The sequence below is a fragment of the Telopea speciosissima genome, chromosome 8, assembly GCF_018873765.1.
Source record: "Telopea speciosissima isolate NSW1024214 ecotype Mountain lineage chromosome 8, Tspe_v1, whole genome shotgun sequence".
NCBI lineage: Eukaryota > Viridiplantae > Streptophyta > Magnoliopsida > Proteales > Proteaceae > Telopea > Telopea speciosissima.
Genome location: NC_057923.1, coordinates 9,038,733 through 9,059,087, shown reverse-complemented (window position 1 = coordinate 9,059,087; position 20,355 = coordinate 9,038,733). Strand labels below are relative to the sequence as shown.

At 39.4% G+C, this 20,355-nt stretch overlaps 1 protein-coding gene across 3 annotated transcripts in view; it reads right to left on the bottom strand.

Moving 5' to 3' along the window:
* The window catches only part of LOC122670775 (phosphatidylinositol 4-kinase alpha 1-like), a 90,373-nt gene that overhangs the window by 12,350 nt on the left and 57,668 nt on the right, over positions 1-20,355 (bottom strand). For all 3 annotated transcript variants that reach the window (XM_043867756.1, XM_043867758.1, XM_043867757.1), the window contains 2 exons: positions 9,089-9,284; positions 8,644-8,784 (listed from right to left, as the gene is read on the bottom strand). In XM_043867756.1, the coding sequence (XP_043723691.1) occupies positions 8,644-8,784; positions 9,089-9,284 (337 nt within the window). The remainder of the gene's footprint in view (positions 1-8,643; positions 8,785-9,088; positions 9,285-20,355) is intronic.

The following is a 20,355-nucleotide window of genomic DNA, read 5'->3' as shown; positions in this document are numbered from 1 at the left end:
TGGAGATCTTATCTCCCAAGGCCTCTGCTTTTTCTCTTCCCCCTAGAGTCTTTGGCTGTGTTTGTTATGTGCATGTAAACAATTTTGCCCGCACCAAACTTGACCCCAAAGCTCTCAAGTGTCTCTTCCTTGGATACTCTTCTACTACCAAGGGTTACAAGTGTTATCACCCCTCTTCCCGCAGATGTATCATTTCCAAGGATGTTAAATTTCTTGAGTCTGTCCCTTTGTTTGTCCCTTCTCAGCATCCTCTTCAGGGGGAGAATTGTGGGAGTGAACAGGCTACTGATGATTTCTTCCTTTCTCCTCTACCTACATCTCCTTTTATGCTTGACATTGGAAAACACAGGACTGTAGATGTGGTTGAGGTTGATGATCAACCAGAGGGGGATACAGAATTGGTTGTTGAAAGTGGTTCTGGTAAGGAGAATGATTACCACATTACATATAAAAAAGGTGAAGGCTTGCATAATACAGGAAAGAAGACCTACTAAGAGTCCTCCTCAGATCCAGATCCACATCTTGAGATTCATTCTTCTCAATCAGGTGACATTCCTTCTCCTCCATCTGATTTGGACCTTCCTATTGCTGTTAGGAAAGGGAAAAGAGCTTGTTCTAATCCTATATCCCAGTTTGTTTCCTATGATGCACTTTCTCCTACAGGTCTTGCCTTTATTACTGCTCTCTCTACTGCTTCCATTCCCAAGAATGTCATTGATGCTATATCTGACCTAAAGTGGAGACAAGCCATGTCTGAGGAGATGATGGCACTTGAGAAGAATGGTACTTGGCAACTTGAGGACCTTCCTAAGGGACGTGTCCCAGTTGGATGCAGATGGGTCTACACAATCAAGTATAAATCTGATGGCAGTGTTGAGAGATACAAAGCAAGGTTGGTGGCCAAGGGGTACAGTCAAGTCTATGGAATTGACTACCAGGTGACATTTGCCACTGTGGCCAAGCAAAACTCAATAAGAGTTTTTTTATCTTTGGCTGCCAATAAAGATTGGCCTTTATATCAGTTGGATGTGAAGAATGCCTTCCTTCATGGCGACTTGGAAGAGGAAGTGTACATGCAAACCCCACCAAGCTTCAAGATGCCTTCAGCTGAAGGGAAAGTGTGCCTCTTTAAGAAGGCTCTGTATGGTCTCAAACAGTCACCAAAGGCATAGTTTGAATGCTTCTGATAGGCTATTCTGAAGAATGGATATTCCCAGAGTCAAGCTGATCACACTCTCTTTACCAAGCGGAGTAATAGTACTATCATAGCTCTCGTTGTCTATGTTGATGATATCGTGGTCACAGGAAATGATACAACTGAGATAGGTAAATTAAAGAGCTACTTGGCACAACAATTTGAGATCAAAGATCTGGGTCCCTTGAAGTACTTCTTAGGAATTGAAGTATCAAGGACGAAGAAAGGAATCAACATATGTCAAAGGAGGTTTATTCTTGATTTGTTAACGGAGACAGGGATGTTAGGCTACAAACCAGCAAGCTCTCCTATTGAGCAGAGTCACAAACTAGGAGAGGATTGTGGTCCTTCTCTTGTTGATGCGGGGAAGTATCAAAGGCTAGTGGGGAAGCTTATCTATCTCTCTATGACTCGGCCAGATATCTCTTATGCAGTGGGGGTGGTCAGCCAATTCATGTATGCTCCCAAGAGTGGCCACTTGGATGCTGTGTATCGCATTCTAAGGAATTTGAAGTCCTCTCCAGGGAAAGGACTGTTGTATGCAAGGCACAATCACTTAAGAGTGGAAGGTTTCACAGAAGCCGATTGGGCTGGTTCCATTACAGACAGGAGATCTACCTCCGGCTATTGTACCTTTGTGGGAGGTAACCTAGTCACATAGAGAAGTAAGAAACAGCATGTTGTAGCCAAATCTAGTGCCGAGGCAGAATTTAGAGCTATGGCACATGGAGTGTGTGAGCTCATCTGGTTAAAAAGACTTGTTCAGGAACTGGGATTTGACACTGAAGGACCTATGAGGCTGTACTATGACCATAGTACTATATCTTGCGATATATCGGTATCTCGGGCCTACCGAGATATCCGAAATATCCGAGATATCGCGAAATATGACCGAAATATTGCATTTTTTCTGCAATATTTCGAGGGTCCATCTCGGGGGGTATTTGGCCATATCTAGGCTTGAAACTTCATGGACAGCCTTATTTAAGCTTAATAAACACATTTAAACCATAAAATTGTAAAAATGTGAATTCAAATTGGTGTTTTGGGCTTGCACCCTTGATTGACATACGGTCGCCGACCCTAATGTATAAATAGTTAAATACAATAGATTAATGAAATCACAACTTAAGTTACAAATTACAAGTGCTAAACTGCTAATAGTAGTTCTTTGTGCCTCCCTGGATCAATCCCACTCATGCCTCGCTGGAGTCGACGTCCATTGCTCTCTGTTTGAAGGACATATGTGGGCCACGGTATAGAATCGGAGAAGAAACGAGTGTAGTCATCCACAAGTGTCACGTAAATGGAATCATCAACATACTGTAGGTAACCTATCCTAGGATATAAACTAGGGTTACCAATCGATCCAGTCTGTGAAGAAGATGATCCACTGTGATATGATGTTGGCGCCGGCGCAAGAGGCGATGGCATTGGCTGCATGTATGGCTGGTGAGGTTGGTAGCTAGGTCCGCTAGGGTATGCAAAGATGTTATCTACAAAAGATGATCCAGTATGTCCCGGTGGGATCAGTCAGTCCCTACCCACTAACGCCTATGGATGATGATCCATATCCATATCCACCGTAAGGTTGTGATGCACCATAATCCGATGCCAATGGAGTGGCATATGCGTCAAAAGATGGGGCACGCCAATGTCCAGTCGGTCCTCCCTCCCTATCACCCATACTCAAACCACCAACAGAGCTAGATAGGTTATCAATGTCCATGTGATCAGGTTGCAACTGTGTTTGTCGACCCCTACGCTTCCTGTTGTATGTATGTAGGGTGCCTCTCGAGGGTGGGGGTGCGGGGGCACGTGCTCCGTGGTCCGTATCTTGTGTAGCATGATCAAACTGTGTCTCTCCAGTGAATCGGAGTGGCTCTACAGGTGCCGTATCCTGGGCCTCCTGGCCTACCACATAACGCTCTCGCATGCCGTCAAATTCTTCACCAGCATCACCACCACCAGCATTACCACCACCAGCATCACCATCACCACCACCAGCATCAATCATCATCATTTGAGGACTTAGACCAGTCTTCATCATGCGACATTGCCACCGGTGGTGGAATGGTATGGGTGAGGCTTCCCTTGCATGTATCGACCCTTGTCGGCCCATATACTCGTCCACATCATCGCCAATCTCGGAAGCTATCGTGGGGTCGGGCCTACCTCCCTCCTCATCCAACATTGGCTCACCTCTATCCCTCACCCATCCACATAGGGTCCTTATCGTGCAGTCGACTTGAAAGATGTCGGCCGGATCAATGGTGCCCCTCTGTCCCTCATGTCCCGTGCGTATGTGTTGCGGTTTCAGCCTCGAGTTGTAGTGCGCATACACCATGTCAGATAAACGTTGAGACCCCAATCTGTTGCGCCTCTTGGAGTGGATGAGTGCAAAGGTACTCCAGTTCCTCTCACAACCAGATGCAGAACATGTTTGGGCAAGGACTTTAATTGCTATTCTTCTTAAGTTTTCAGCCGATTCCCCATACAACACCCACCATTCAGCTGCATTACAAGTTTACAACAAAAAAGACATGTGTCAAATGTTGTTTCAACTTTCAACTTTCAAATTTCAATACATATGTAATTTAAAACTTAAAAGAATTACCAGCATCACCACGTGCTCTGCCTTATATCGCAGCCTCAGTTCCAAAACGTCCAAATGCATCCCTAAATACCTTGATCTACACCCATGTGGAAAATTAATAAGTACTTCTTCACTACTTATTTGAAAGCATCAATAAGTTGAGTTTCCAAATGAACTCACTTCATTGTTGCAAATTGCTTGTAGTGCACCATCTGGCTCCAACTTCTTCACTACTTGTTTCACAGCATCAATAAGTTGAGTTTCCAACCCAAGCCTATTGTTATATTGATACTTAGGGTTCAAGTAGTATGCTGAAATATAACATATAGAATAGAGGTATTGTCAAATGCATAGGTAATTAGTAAATAATAATACTATGAATTAGTAAACATAAAACAAATTTACTCACCAGCCTTATACAGTGGATGCATAAGTTGATTCTCCCAGCGAGCATTTATGATATCTAAGAAGCGTTTGCTACTGCGAGGAGCCACACTATAGACACTATCTTTCATCAAGTCTATTGCAGCATATAGGACTGGCATGGTTGGGCCCTTCAGAGCGGAGTCAGCAACATGTAGAACTTTAACTACTGGTTCTAAAACTTTCACCACTTTGCTTAGTTTGGTCCAGAAGTCCTCAGATGACATCGTTGTTTGTGCTTCCCTCCCATTTGCAGTCTTGGAACCCTTCCATTCAAACCACTCCTCAGAAGCAAACATGCTTCTCAGCCCGGCCTTCTTTGTCTCAATGCTTTTGAGAGCAATGTAGTTGGTGGCAAATCTTGTGATGCCAGGCCTAACCAAGTCACCCCCACATTTTTCCCTCAATAGATTGAGTGCATAGGAGTGGTTGTATACAAAGTTGGTGACTTGTCTTGCACTTTCAACCACAGTCTTCACCAACTTTAACTTTCCCATATCTTTTAGCATTAAGTCAATGCAATGGGCTGCACAAGGAGTCCAGAAGAGCCGGTACTTACTATTGTTCATCATCTTCTCACCGGCCAGCTTGAAGTTACTTCCATTGTCCGTTACAATCTGGACAACATTCTCAATACCCACATCTTTTTCCACTACTTCCTTTAACAATCTGTAAATATATTTTGCATCCTTTATCTCTTTGGATGCATCCACAGATTTGAGGAACACTGTCCTCCCATTACAATAAACCATGAAATTGATGATGGACTTTCTTGTAGGCTCAGTCCATCCATCTGCCATTATAGTCACCCCATATGTCTCCCACATATTCCTCATCTCACTAATGTACTCATCAATCTCACTCTTTTGTTGAGGTAGATAAACATTCATTATCTCATATGGGGTGGGGCCCTTGAATCCTGGGCCAGCCTCTGCAATGGTATCTATCATGGTATCATAATGGGGGCCTTGTGCAGTGTTTGCTGGGATGGTATGGTATAGCATCCACTTAGCTATTGATTCTTTAACCAATCCCTTCATCCCCTTCCATGCTCCTTTGATTAGGGTTGATCGCTTCCTTTCTCCTTATGCAATTTAGGATCGAGATGTTGATGGTGGTACTGATCTGGTAGAGGTGTTGGGACTGCCCTCGCACTTTGTGATCTTTTAAAAGGATTCAAAATTCTAGGACCTCCGAACGCCTCTCCCACTACCCCCTACTCTTTGTCTCTGCTGATCATCTTGAAAACTTACTCTACTCCTTGAAACAGTCCGCCTAAAATCCCTAGCCTCCTCTCTTGTTTGTATGTCATCGATCGCATGTCATCATCATCGAGGAGGAGGAGGAGTCATCATCATCATCATTGTATCGTCTTCCTCCTCCCATCGAACTCCTCACTGTATCCTCAAGTTGTTCTCTTATCCTTTGCTTGTCGGCCTTCCTCTTCTTTCTTCCCTTCAAACTATCACCAATCTCCTGGCTACTTCAGAGGGACCATATGACAACCTACAACATCTTTAGATCCTCCAGTCAGATGTTGTTTAAGTCTACTGGACCCACCTCCCATAAATTGCATGTGACAATAGTTACATATAGATTTTCTCTTATCCGCATCAATGGGAGTACCATGTAACCATGCAATGTCACCCCTATCTTTGGTGGCCGGTCTCTCTTGTTCCCTCTGTTCTCTTTGTTCCCTCCGCCCCTTTGTTGACTACTTTCCCCACCTTTTGCTTGCCTTTCGCACGTTGTCTATCACGATCCGCCATAATGATACTTGTTTCTACCGAATGTAAGTAACACAAATAATTAAAAAACTTAATGTAGATGCACTTCAATTGACACTTTTAGATTACTAATACACTTGTATAGTTATTTAATATTTTTCCCCTAACCCTTATATTTTTCACATAATTAAAACCAATTTTTTATATATAATGTTAATATAAGTATTGACCTAACACAACAAAACCAAAAATTAGTAAACATAATATACATGTAATGCATCTCAAAACATATAGAAATAACTTTCATATTTTTTCATTATTTTTTAAACTTAAAACTCATATTTTTCCTTATTTATTTCTGTTTTTTTAATTTTTTATATATTTTTCTTAATTTTTGAAAATTAAAAGAATTATTTAAGAGTAGAAAAATAAATCCGACATCTGTGAAGCGTAGATCGGCCATTGGTGTCTAACATATATTTAATTCATTACCATCTAAGTCATATTACCCCTAATTATTTCCTATTTTAGTTGTAGGAAAATGAATTTTTAAAACCAGAAAAAAATAAAAAAAATACATATGGGAAAAAATTTGACACCGTGAGGTCAGTAGATCGGCCTCCGTGTCTAACATATATTAATATCATCAACATCCAACAACATTTGTACAAAGTTTTTTTTAAAAAAATAGTTTTAGAGAAATAGAATTTACCTTAAATAATGAAAATAGGCTTGGATGATGAGCTTAGATGACCCTCTGACGTCTTCCCGGCGACAAGGAGCTTCAACAATGCTTGGATGAGGCTTGGAAGGGAGGAAAAGAAGCAAAAAATGAGGAAGAAGAGAGAAAAATTGATTTTCAGCAACTCTCGGTCGAAATATCGACCAAGAGTTGCGAAATATGGTATAAAAGGGGCCTTAGTGTGACACTATTTGTCACTTTTTCAATATCTCGCGATATATCGTGAGATCCACGATATATCGTCGATATCGTAATATATCAACGAGATATTGTATTTTTTTGTTTCGGAAGTGTTTCGTATCTCGGACATGTCGAGATTTACGAAATATGGCGATATATCGCCGATATATCGCGAGATTTTATACCATGACTATGACAACAAGGCTGCCATTAGTATTGCTCACAACCCTGTTCAACATGACCAGACTAAGCACATTGAGGTTGATAGGCATTTCATCAAGGAGAAGATAGACTATGACTGTATTTGTGCTCCTTTTGTGAAGACTGGTGATCAGTTGGCAGATATCTTCACCAAGGCATTTGGCTCTTTTTGGTTTAGTACTCTCCCAAGCAAGCTGGGAATGCATGATATATATTCTCCAGCTTGACGGGGAGTGTTAGAAGTCATGTAATAGGGGTGGTCTTATTACTAGTTGCCTTATTATGTAATTCTATTCTTTCTTCTTTATTTCCCTTGTACCTCCCTAGGGAGGTGGATGTAATTTTCTCCTTATTATGTTTGAAGTAATATAGGTGTATGGAGAAGTCTCTCCAATACAACCGTATTCACAACATAACATATTCTCTTCTCTCTTCTCTCTTCTCTTGACGACTCCTTCCTCCAACCTCTTCCTCCTCTCCTACTTATCTCCCTAACCTAAATCTAACGTAAATGCAGTTATTTGCTACCAGTGCATAAATTAACTCTTAAAATGTAACTTAACCTTTAAGCTTCCGTAGTGTTGTATGCGATACTGGGACTTTTGCTACTACTTTTACATGTTTATTTGTGACCTTCTGGGTCGGTGCTTGCAAGAGCAGTGCCTAGAACTCTGTCTGGGTTCGAGATGTTACACAGTCTCTCTCCTACTTTGCAAGTACTGGTTTTTGATCCTGATTTGTTACCAGCTTGAGGGGGAATGTTAAGTTATGTACATTTACTGCAGGGTTATTTATGTCTTATCCTGCAGTACAGTTGGCGGCGAAGTTCTTTGTTAGTGATCATGATAGGGGGAGTGTCCCTATCGTGATATAGGTTAGCTTAGTCAGTAGTTTTTTGTTAGTTTAAGTCTCACTTCTTTTCCTCTTGTAATTAGACATTGACTGTGAGTAGGATTCCTACAAACAGTCGAATTGCTTAGTTATAAATAAACTGCAGGGTACCATGATAGACAAAGTTTGACGTGGTACAGCAATTGCTCTCTCTCTTTCTCTTTCTCACTTCTACTTTGCAGGTACTGATTTCAAATCCTAATTTGTTATAGAAATTAAGATCTTCGGTGCGGCTGTTAACATGCACTGGTCAACAATCACTTCAAGTCATGTAAAACACACATTAAATATGTAGTAATAATATGTTAGAGAAAGTCCAGAACAAGAGTGAAAACAGGCTCCTGCAACATTTTCATGTCGAAGATAGATATCACAAATTTGGATTGTTGATTCAAACTCCTGATAATTTAACAAATTTTGCCAAATTAAAAGGGCCATTAATCAGAGCTGGTCCCACCTATGCGGGATACTGGGAAGGGTGAGTTTGGAGACTGTCCTAAGCTTCAGCCTTTTTTCTGCAAAGTGGGGATGATTTCCCATATTGTACATACCACTTTAAAATGAAAACTGAACTCACATTTTGACAAAAGAGGAAAAACAATGGCAATCCCAATATGCTAATGTTTATCAGACTACTAAGGTATATAATACACATTAGGTCATGCCACCAATATAGCCACCATTATACCTCGATTATGCCTCTCTCTGGGTCAGTTGGAAGAACTCCATATGGGAACAGGTAGAGGTTAAGCCCTGCTGCTTCAAAAATGTCTTTGAGAAGTGAAATCACTTGAAGGGCAAGAACATCCTGCCGACAATCATCTCCAACCTGGAAAAGAAGAACCATGTTTTATGTTGCATATGCCAACATCACAAATTCATTGATAGACTTGAGAACATAGACAACTTCAGTGACGTTCGGTCAACCAAAATTGGCACCAGCAGCATGGTACTGGATAATTCCAACTGTAAGAAAAACACTCACAAATAAGCTGAATTGGCAACTCAAATGTTGTTTCCAGAACTGTTAGTGCCCAAGAAAAATCACATGGTTCCAATTTGGGTCTTGTGCACAGTTGAGGAACACTTGGTCAACAATCAACTCAGTGCGCATGAAAAACAAACTGGCGTACCTTGAAGATGCATGCTTGTGGTTTTATAATGTTGTGATCTCCATCTCTATCGACCACATTAAATGTGATCATAATAGGAACTTTCGCAGCTGACTGTAGAGGTATCCCACTATCCAATTGAATTCCACGAACAAGTTTGCTGGGAGCAGTTGGTAGATAAAGGTCATCCCCATCCCTTTCAATTTTTTCCAATTCTCTATGGTGGAAAGTGAAGCAAAGTAATTATTTTGCATTGGGAGGTAAAACAAAGTTAGATATATTGTTTTGAAATTGAGCATAGTCTTGATCCTGGATTACGATTTATGATACAAGAATCAAGCCAGGTATATGTTCAATTCATGACTGAATAATACATAAGATGAGGAATAATAAAACTCATGATGTGGAACCAGGCTCACTAAGGTTTCTTCTTCCCTTTTTTTATTTTTTTATTTTTTATGATCAACAATCATATTGACAAATCATGAAGAACAAGTGTAATAAAACCAGTCATGGGCATAATAGTACAACAAAAACAACTATACTCATATAAGATCAATCTCATCAAATAGACTGAACACATGATCAGGTATAGCCCTATATAGTATATATAGATATACCTACAAGAGCCCTCGACAGAAAACTTCTTGTTGGAATATGTAATCCAGAATACCGTGGGGGTATTCTGGTCCTTTTGGTGTAGTTTAATTCCTATGTTATTAGGTTTAAGTCACAGTTCTTATAGAGACAGTAAGTTAGGGGTAATTATGTCTACAGTCGGCTATGTGGGTTTTAGTCCAACATCGCCTATTTCAGTCCCTTTGTATTTTCCCCTCTATTATAAATAGAGGGGCTACCTATCAATGAATATAAGTTATTATTTTCTCTCATTCTCTCTTTTCTAACTCACGATTCAACCAACATGGTATCAAAGCTGGTCTAATCTAGGTTAGAAAAGGAGAAAAAACCCTACTCCATCTCTTCAATCGATCTCTACCTTCTTCTCTCTTTCTCGGTTTCTCCTTCTTCTGTTTTTTTTCTTCTCATCTTGCAAGGGGGCAGCACTAATGAGGTAAATACAATATCCAATGATTTAGTTGCTGCCCTCCTCCATTGTATCTATTTTTTTCTATTAAAAACTGCTGTAACCATCTCTGCAATTTGGAGTTTCCTAGAATTCTTTGGAGATCAGAACCTTATCATCATAGAAGGCTGACCTTCTACCATTGGAGCTCCCTTTGCTAATCTTTTCCAGCACCTTACTACCCTATTCTAGTGTCCTACTTCCCTTTTTTCTTTTTCTCCATCTCTCATTAACCATTCTAGCCCCTACCCTAAGCGATCTCAACTTGTCAAGGTTTTGAAAAACCCTGACTCCAATCAACTTTAGGGTTTCCCTTTTCCAATGCAGCTGAATTTTTGGGGGTGATTCCCTACTACTACAAGCCCTACTCGACCTAAGTTTGGACCCTTTCTGATAGCTAGATTTGTTTCTACAGCAAAACTTCCTTAACTTGCCTGCTAATTTGGTTACCTACTAAAAACCCTGACTTTCAGGTTTCAGTTTTTGCTAATTTTTTAAGGGCTAATTACTCCAACTACAAGGACCACTCAACCTCAGTATTAGCCTCTTTCCAAATGTTTGTAGGCTCCTAACCCCAATCGATCCTCCTTTTCAGGGTTTTACAAAACCCTGACACATATCGATTTAGGGTTAGGGTTGCTTGATAGCTGCTGCCCTATTTTTTCTGCAATTTTTGGTGTTTCTCCCTCTTGAAGATCAAGTCTTAAACACAAATAGAGATTGGTTATTCGTATTGGAGATCCATTCAAGCCGCAGAGGACAGCATCTATTCAAATACATCATCAATCTTTGACAAGTCATCATCAATTTTTGAAGCCCCCTTCCCTACAATCGATCTCAACTTTCAGAGTTTTTTACAAAACCCTGACTTTAATCGATCTTAGGGGAAGGGATGTCCTATCTTGCTGATTTTTTTAGAGGACTTTTATCACCATCAGAGGAGTATTCGACCCAAATTTCAGCATCAATCATGGATTTATTATTGAAAAAATTCAGGTTCATCTTATGGCTTGATTTTTCCAATTATCAACCTATTTTACTGATTCCTATGTGGCTGGCTGCTTCAACTACCTATTGGATCTGCTGAGTTATTATCTTATATTTGCTGGTTCTATTGATTGGCTTCTGTAAGCATGACTGGATGACATGATATTGCTACCTTTATGTGGACTACTGCTGCCCTATTATTGAGGCTGAGTATCCTTCTATTGGAGATCAAATTTCTTTCATTGTCGAAGACTCGAATCTACTAACTTGAAGATCAGCTTATTTGGGATTACAACAGTGTGTTCCAAGGCTATTGGTTGCAACTACGAACCTATTCAGTTATGTGAAGTTTTTCTGGTTCATATCCGGCTTACTTTGGAGCTTGATCCTAGCATTGTTCACTAATTCAGATCAGACCCAAATTTTTGTTGAAGTTTATTACATCAATTTTGTCCAAATATCTTCGTCAGTTCTATTTAGCATGTGAGAGTTTATAAATTGGAGTTTTGCACACTTGTTCTTCCTTGTTTGAAGATTGGAGCTTGTCCTTACTTCAAATCAGATCTATATACTTATCAGATTTGAATATTGGAGTTAGGAGTTTCTCCCTTGCAAGAGTTTCCATCAAAAGTGTTTATTTGATCATTTGAAGATGGTTGAAAATTTATATGTTGAATTGTTTTACTCCGTAATTCATTATCCCACTGCTCTTTTGACTTCACCACCTCCCAAAACATACCTTTGGCATATACCCATAACCACTTTGGACAATAATGGTATTCTCTAATATGCCATTTCTTCTTTTTCCATTACCCTTAGCACCTTTTTTGGAAAATTCTGGAATATTATGCTTTTGCCCTATCACTTACATCATCTCTGTTATGTCCACGTGTACTACTACACGTGAGGGGGAGATTATGTACAATACACCTGCAGACATTGTAGAAGCAGAACTTACAGGAACACTTGGTGCAAAACATAAAAGATCAGAGTTTCCACCATTGCCATTAGATATACCCTTCATTATTGGGTTGAGTTAGTCGTAAGGGGGAGATTGGTATTAAAGTATTGAAGAAGTTTGGTTATTGCCTGCCTATATGAGGTTCTATAGTTTGGTTGATTTTTTCCGCTGCTTGATCTTTTGATTCATCTGCTCGCTACCCTAATTACTTATCTTCAAGATTATCAGCCAGAGATTCATCACTGGACAGCTGTTAAAGATTGGTGAAAGTTTGCGGATCAAGTCTGCCCAGGTTTTAAAGACCTATTTTTTTCAAGTTCTTGAAGGCTTATTTGGGAGCTGCATTTGTCTTGGAGCTGGATTCTGCTACAACTTAGTTTTTTCCTTTTTTGTTCAAGTTGGGCATTAGTGCCTTGTATGCACCAACTTGAGGGGGAGTGTTAGCATTATTATGGAGTTTTTTTTTTTTTTAATTTTGTTCCCTTATTAGTTTAAGCTGGATCTTCTTTCTTTATTTATTTGTATAATCCAGCTTGACGGGGAGTGTTGGAATATGTAATCCAGAATACCGTGGGGGTATTCTGGTCCTTTTGGGGTAGTTTAATTCCTATGTTATTAGGTTTAAGTCACTGCTCTTATAGAGACAATTAGTTAGGGGTAATTATGTCTACAGTCGGCTATGTGGGTTTTAGTCCCACATTGCATATTTCAGTCCCTTTGAATTTTCCCCTCTATTATAAATAGAGAGGCTTACCTATCAATGAATATAAGTTATTATTTTCTTTCATTCTCTCTTTTCTAACTCACGATTCAACCAACACTTGCCCACTCTAGAATTTCCAGATATGGTTCCATCGGAATTTGACTTCCTAGATGTTGGAATATGTACACCAGAATACCATGGGGGTATTCTGGTCTTTTGGGTGTTTTATTTATTTTTTATTTATGTATTTATGAACAAGGGTAGAAATGTAATTAGGGTTGTGACACGGTTCACCTGAACAGTATCGTGAATAGTGTTTCCCCTTGTAATCTCTTTTATTATTATAAATAGAGAGCTTGACTGATCTCATTGATCATTCAAGCCATTCTCCCATTCTCAGTTCTGCTAACATGGCATTAGAGCCAATTCTCTGATCTAGGTTAGAAAAAAACCTTCTTTTCTTCCATCACCTTCTCCCACCTTTCTCTCTCTCTCTCTCTCTCTCTCTCAGGTTCTCCTTCTTCTCATCCTTGTAAGGGGGCAGCACTAATGAGGAAAAACCTAATCCAATGATCTAGTTGTTGCCCTCCTCCCAATCTGTTTTTTTTTTTTTTCATAACCTAAATTCTAATCGATACTGCTGGAACCATACCTGCAATATTGGAGCTTTCCCGAATTTTGAAGATCAGATTCCTCACATGAAGGCTGATCCTCCATTATTGGAGCTCCCTCTACTTTCTTTTCCAGCACCTATCTACCTCTTCTATCTACTACACTCTCTTTTCTTTTCCAGCTTGGTTAACCCAATCGATCTCACCTTTTTAGGGTTTTTCAAAACCCTGACTCCAATCGATTTTAGGATTCCTCCTTCCAGTTGATGCTGATTTTTTGTGGGTTGTTTTCCTCCAATACAAGGACCACTTGACCTCAATATTGCACCTTTTTAAGTTTTTTTGAAGACCCCTACCCCAACCGATCTCTACTTTACAGGGTTTTCCAAAACCCTGACACAAATCGATTTTTTGGGATAGGGATGAGCTGCTATAGTGCTTTGGAGGTGGTTCTAACATTAATAGAGACACTCTACTTCATCAATTCATGGCTTGAAGAAGGTCTATTTACTGCGATAGCTGCTGCCCTACTTTTCTGCAAATTTTTTGGTGTCTCTCCCTTTTGAAGACCAAGTCTCATTCTAACTAGAGATTGGTTGTTCGCATTGGAGGTCCCATTCAAGCAGTACTAATCAGCATCTATTGCAAGTCTACATCAGCAATTGAAGCCCCCTTTCCCTATATCAATCTCACTTTCAGGGTTTTCCAAAACCCTCCTTCGGGTTAGGGCTGTCCTATCAAGCTGATTTTTTTAGGGGAGTCTTATACATGCTGGAGGAGTGTTCGACCCAAATTTCAGCATTATCCTTGGAGTATTTTTTGAACAAATTCAGGTTTCTTTCTTACGATCGATTTCTCCAACTATCAACCTATATTTATTTGGTTCCTCTGTGACTGGCTGCATCAATTCCTATTAGATCTGCTGAGTTATTGTCTTCTACTTGCTGGTTCTATTGAGCTTTACTACATCCCTTACTGGTTCTGTTGATTGGCTTCTGTAAGCATGATTGGTTAACTTGTTACTACTGCCTTTATGAGGACTACTGCTGCCCTAGTTTTGAGACTGAGTATCCTACTATTGGAGATCAAAGTTCTTTTACATTGTTGAAGAGTTGAATCTACTACCTTGGAGATCAGTTTATTTGGGATAACAACAGTGTGTTCATGGTTATTGGTTGCGACTACGAATCTATTCAGTTGTGTGAAGCTTTTCTACTGGTTCATATGCAGCTTACTTTGAGAACTTGATCCGAGCATTGTTCTTTAATTCAGATCTGGTCCAAGTTTTTCTAGAAGCTTATTACATCAATTCTGCCCAGATATCTTCATCAGTTCTATTCAGCATATGGGAGTTTATAGATTGGAGTTTTGCACACTGGTTCTTCCTTGTTTAAAGATTGCTCAAGCCTTGAAGATTGGAGCCTTTCCTTGCTTCAAATCAGATCTGTTTTCTTATTAGATCTGCAAATTGGAGTTTGGTGTTTCTCCCATGCAGGAGTTTCCATCCAAGAAGTCTGTTTGATCGATTGAAGAAGGTCGAAAATTGCTATGTTGCATTGTTTTTTCTCCATGATTCTTTATCCCACTGCCTTTTTCACTTACCCATAACCACTTTGAAAGTTTATGGTATACTCTAATTTGTCATTCCTTCTTTTTTAATTACCCATAGCACCTTTGGAAAAATTCTGGAACATCATACTTTTGCCCTATTTCTTACACCATCTTCGTTATTTGTCCCCGTGTACTACTACACGTAAGGGGGGGGATTATGTAAAATACACCTGTAGACATTGCAAAACGCAGAACTTGCAGGAACATTGGTGCAAAACATAGAAGATCAGTGTTTCTCCACCATTGCCATTGGGTATTCTTTGTTATTGGGTTGAGTTTGCCGTAAGGGGGAGATTGAAGTATTGAGAGTATTGAAGTTATTTGGTTGTTGCCTACCTATTTGAGGATTACAGTGCCTATTTGAGGATTTATAGTTGGGTTGATTCAGTTGTTTCCGCTGCTTGCTGCCCTAGTTTTTCACTTCAAGATTTTACATCACTATGACACTCTGAGATTCATCACTGGACAACTATTGAAGATTGGTGAACACTTTGTTGATCAAGTCTGCCCAGGTTTTGAAGATCAATTATTTCAAGTTCTTGAAGGTCTATTTGGGAGCTTCATCCATCCATCTGTGTGTCAAGCTGGAATGGAAGTTGCTACAACTCTGTTACTCCCTATTTTGTTCAAGTTGGGCATTAGTGCCGTATATGCGCCAACTTAAGGGGGCATGTTAGAATGTTGGAGTGTTAGCATTTTTTTTTCTTATTAGTTCAAGCTGGAGCTTCTTTACTTATTTGCATACTCCAGCTTGAGGGGGAGTGTTGGAATATGTACACCAGAATACCATGGGGGTATTCTGGTCTTTTGGGTGTTTTATTTATGTATTTAAGAGCAAGGGTAGACATGTAATTAGGGTGTGACACTGTTCACGTGAACAGTATCGTGAATAGTGTTTCCCCTTGTAATCTCTTTTTATTATTATAAATAGAGAGCTTAACTGATCTCATTGATCATTCAAGCCATTCTCCCATTCTCAGTTCTGCTAACACTAGATTTGGTCAAGAGATACTAACCAGTTTAATCATAAGTGAGCATCTCCATAGAGGGTTTTGCTTCACAATCATCCACCAAATCACCAATTTCAAGTCCCTTTCCACTTTTAGTTGGGACCACTCATATGATCCAGCTATTTTGCATGAGGGTCCATATCCAATTATGTAGTGTTTTTACTGGTTAAATGGCATGGGCCATCTTCTTCTTGTTATTGTTGTACAATTGATGTTTCTTGTGGTTTTTGCAACCTCTACCAATGTCTTCCATAGACTGAAAAAAGTTTCACTTATCCATCCAAATAAAAAAGGGGGGGGGGGGAGGAGCTTGTTGCAAACCAGTACGCAGTACGTCAAGCCTTCAATTGTACTGGTGATTCCTGAATAAATGTCCTATCCTTGCCAGTCTTACATTAACTACCAAGCTCCCAGCAAAATTCAGCTCAATAGATTGAGAAAAAGGACCCCCGGGGGGGATGATAGGATATGAAAATTGAGAGTAGGACCGATTTCATGGGATTTCCCTGATCCCTCAAAGTATTTAAGTAACTCAAAAGAAGTACTTAAAGAAAAGTACTGTTTTACAATTTTTAGTTAGATTTTTTTTTTAGTTTGTATGCAGAGTTTTAATTTACCAACTCTTTAAATTGTAGATATTTTGAGTCTTTTAGGAATCTAAGAAAGTTTTAGTTGATGATTATAAATATGGGATTTCTATGTATAAGACTTATGATAATAGAATGAGATTAATGTTTTTGGTGGAGCATGTGGGTGCAACACAGGCTGCTCCTTCAGAAATTCAGCCTACATTTTGACTGTATTGGACAGGGCCTTAGGTGATTGATCATTGATTCTCCATTATCATTGGGTGAACAAGTAATTCAATACCAAAAGCCCCAAAAGAGGAGAGGGGGGAATATACACGCGGGGGGGGGGGGGGAGAAGAGAAAGAGCCAAGACTGAGCCAGCCCTAGGATCATGGAACAAGAACTCGCCGAGATCTCGGTAACATAGTTGCCATCGATATGGGTGAATCAAGAATACCAACCAATATGGCCTCCATGGACACCATACCATGACATATGGCCATATCGGGCGATATTCTTGTTTCACATTATAAAACTTAAGTTTTTAACAATTAATTTTTTTTTAACCATTTAAGAGTTAATGCTTTTTCCTTAATATGTATTGGTGGAGGTGTAACTTTTCAAGTTACACCTGCAATACACATTAACATAAAAAAGCATTAAACACTAATACACTATACCCTATCTCCCTAAGTTGGGAAAAATAGAAATCAAAAACAGAGTCTTCTTCGGCTCGACACTTCGACAGTAAAGGCGACGCAGTTCTTTGAACCCCTCTTCAGCGACTCTCGGCCTCCTTCCTCAGCTCCGACGAGTACTCCCAGCTTCGGCAACCTCTTCAAGCAGGTAAGTAAAGTATCTTTTTGATTATTTTTTTTTATTTGGTTCTTCTTCTTCTCCTCCTAGTCCTCCGGCAACTATTCTCAGTCCCGACGACTATTTTTTTTTTTTCTTGTATGAGTGTAACGTAATATACACTAATGGATATTACACTTTCATGAATTAAACCACAGTAGTACACTTTCATGTTGATTTTTGATGCTATAGGTTATATATTATAGCAAATTAAATGACATTAAAAATAGGGAAAATAAAAAATAAAACATGGTCGCCATGGCGGGCGACTTGTTGACATATCGAATAGACACCCCTCCACCGACTTGGATCGCCACTATGCTTGGTAATATCTCAGTTTTTTTGCAAAACCAAGACGAGATGCTAGGCGAAATAGAAGAATGCAATGTCTTGACCGAGATCTTGGTAGTCTCGGTCATCTCAGCGGGAAACCTTGGTATATAGACACTTATTTATGCCAGAAACCAGGACAGACATTTACAATGCAAGAAACCAGGACATGCACTTATTTATGTGTAATATCATTTAAGTAAATTAATTTCATTTACTTGAGATATTATTCATAAATAAGCAAATACCTCCCTATTTGAATCCAATAAAACTAGTTGAAAAATAAAATTGCAAAAGGATAAAAGTTAAAACCCCTAGTTCAAGAACAAGAATTGGATCTTCGGCGGTAGGTGCAATTTTCAACTTTCAAACGTTGGGGTTTTTCTCATATCTAAAAATTCCATAAATCTTAATATGGTAAAACATTGCTAAAAACCAAAAGTGCGGTAAAATATTCATTTGTTTTGATGTCTAAAAAAAATTTCATTTATATTTCATAGCGATTTTGACAGCATTCGCGCATGGCTAAAAATATTCACAAAAAAAAAAAACATTGCTAAAAACCCAAAGTGTGGTAAAATATTGCACGAATGCTGTCAAAATCGCTCTGAATGAAATTTTTTTTTAGACATCGAAACAAATGAATATTTTACCGCACTTTTTGGTTTTTAACAATGTTCTACCATATTAAGATTTATGAAATTTTTAGATATGAGAAAACCCCCAACATTTGAAAGCTGAAAATTGCACCTACTAATGTAGTTCTAGATAGGGTAAAGCCCTACTAGAAGCCAATTAAACCAGGACCAATAACAAGAAACAAAGGGGCTGCTGGTTGCAGTTTCATGGGACAGTGCGAGTTTTAGGTCAAATCTAGGGCTTAGGTTAGGATAATGGAAGGGGGCTTAGGGGTATGGCTAGGCAGGTTTATAGGACAATAATAATGTAGGTATTATAGAGTTTTAAGTGTTTTGAAAATTCTGTAAAACTGGACAGCAAGATCTAGGGTTTAATGGAGTTAGGGTTTATGGGATTCAAACAAAACATAAAGGGGATCAATTGGGGGAAAGGATTAGAGGGTTAGAAGAAGAAATTGGGTGTCAAACTTCTCTTGGAGATTCCACTGCAGCAGCTTGAACAGATGTGAAGGATAGAACCACCTTCGAATTGAAGAAGATCCTCCCAGCCGTCACGGCGTAAGGAGTCAACCGGATTCCACCAGTCCTTTCTACCTTGATAGAACCACAAGGATGCACACTCAACAGAGCAGGGCAGCAGCAAACAAAAAGCTTTTCATTAATCAAATTCGTGTTCAATGCTGGCCTTCCTTACAAACTTATATAGAAGACTCAAAAATAGATTTAGACACTAAAAAGGAATGGCCTAACCTTATCCCTAACCTATTAGGCAACTTAAACTAACTAGGAAACTCAAATAGACTCAAAATAGAGTCCTAATGACTTAAAACAATTTAAACTACTTAGAATAAAGAAGATTCCCTAGTAGCCAATAGGATATAAGAACCTCTTAGCCAATAGGATCACTTCACTTAAATTAGACCAATTGAACCAATTGGATGCAACCAATTTAAACCGGTTCAATTAAAAACACAAAATAAAAACTAAGTATTGGGCTAATCCCGTATGCAAGCTATATACCCCTATTTCAGGCCCACTAAAGTGGCCTAATACATAGAAAACCCTTGGGAACAAAGGCCCAACATATATATATCCCAACCCTACACTTATTCCCAATGAAACAAGCCTTATTTGATGATGAATCTGCATCACCTACCGCCGAAAATCCAGTTTTTGTTCTTGAACTGGGGGGTTGACTTTTTATCCTTTTGCAATTTTATTTTTTAACTATTTTTATTGGATTCAAATAGGGGGTATTTGCTTATTTTTTAATAATATCTTAAGCAAATGAAATAACAAATATAAATATAAAAAGTGTTTAAATGGCTCAAAATAGGAAGTATACCAAGTTTCATGACCAAACTGGGTCAAAAACCCAACGAAACCATCAAACGAGTTCAAAAAACAAAAAGTGCACCAACTCGCCGAGATCTCGGTCCAACTCGATTTTTGGCCTGACTGAAACCAGGTCCGAAACCGAGTTCTCGAACCTTGCTTAGGATAAGAAGGCTAAATCGAGCACTCAGGTAAACCCTAGGAGAAAACAATGAGCCTGTTCCTTGGGGTGTCTAAAACATTACAATGAGGTAAAACAGAGAGCTTGGAGCAAACATCAAAGAAGATGGCTTTCCAAATCTTGTCAAAGGGACGAGAGTTGGAGGTCAATCTTTCGAGATTGGGCTTCATCCAAATGTGAGAAATGGCGGCACTGAAAGTGAGCTTCCCTGTAGTGTCACAAATCGAGGTCCCTAAGAAAGTCATATCTACCCACAGTCATTCCCTGGAGAAGGGGAGGATTCTTCTACGATAGGGCCAACAACTGCCTAATACCTTTTGCCAAATAGTGTGGGAGAAAAGGAGAAGAAGAAAAGGTGGTCAATGTCTTCGAGGCCATTCCAACAAAGCACACAAAAGGGAGGGGGTAGGGAT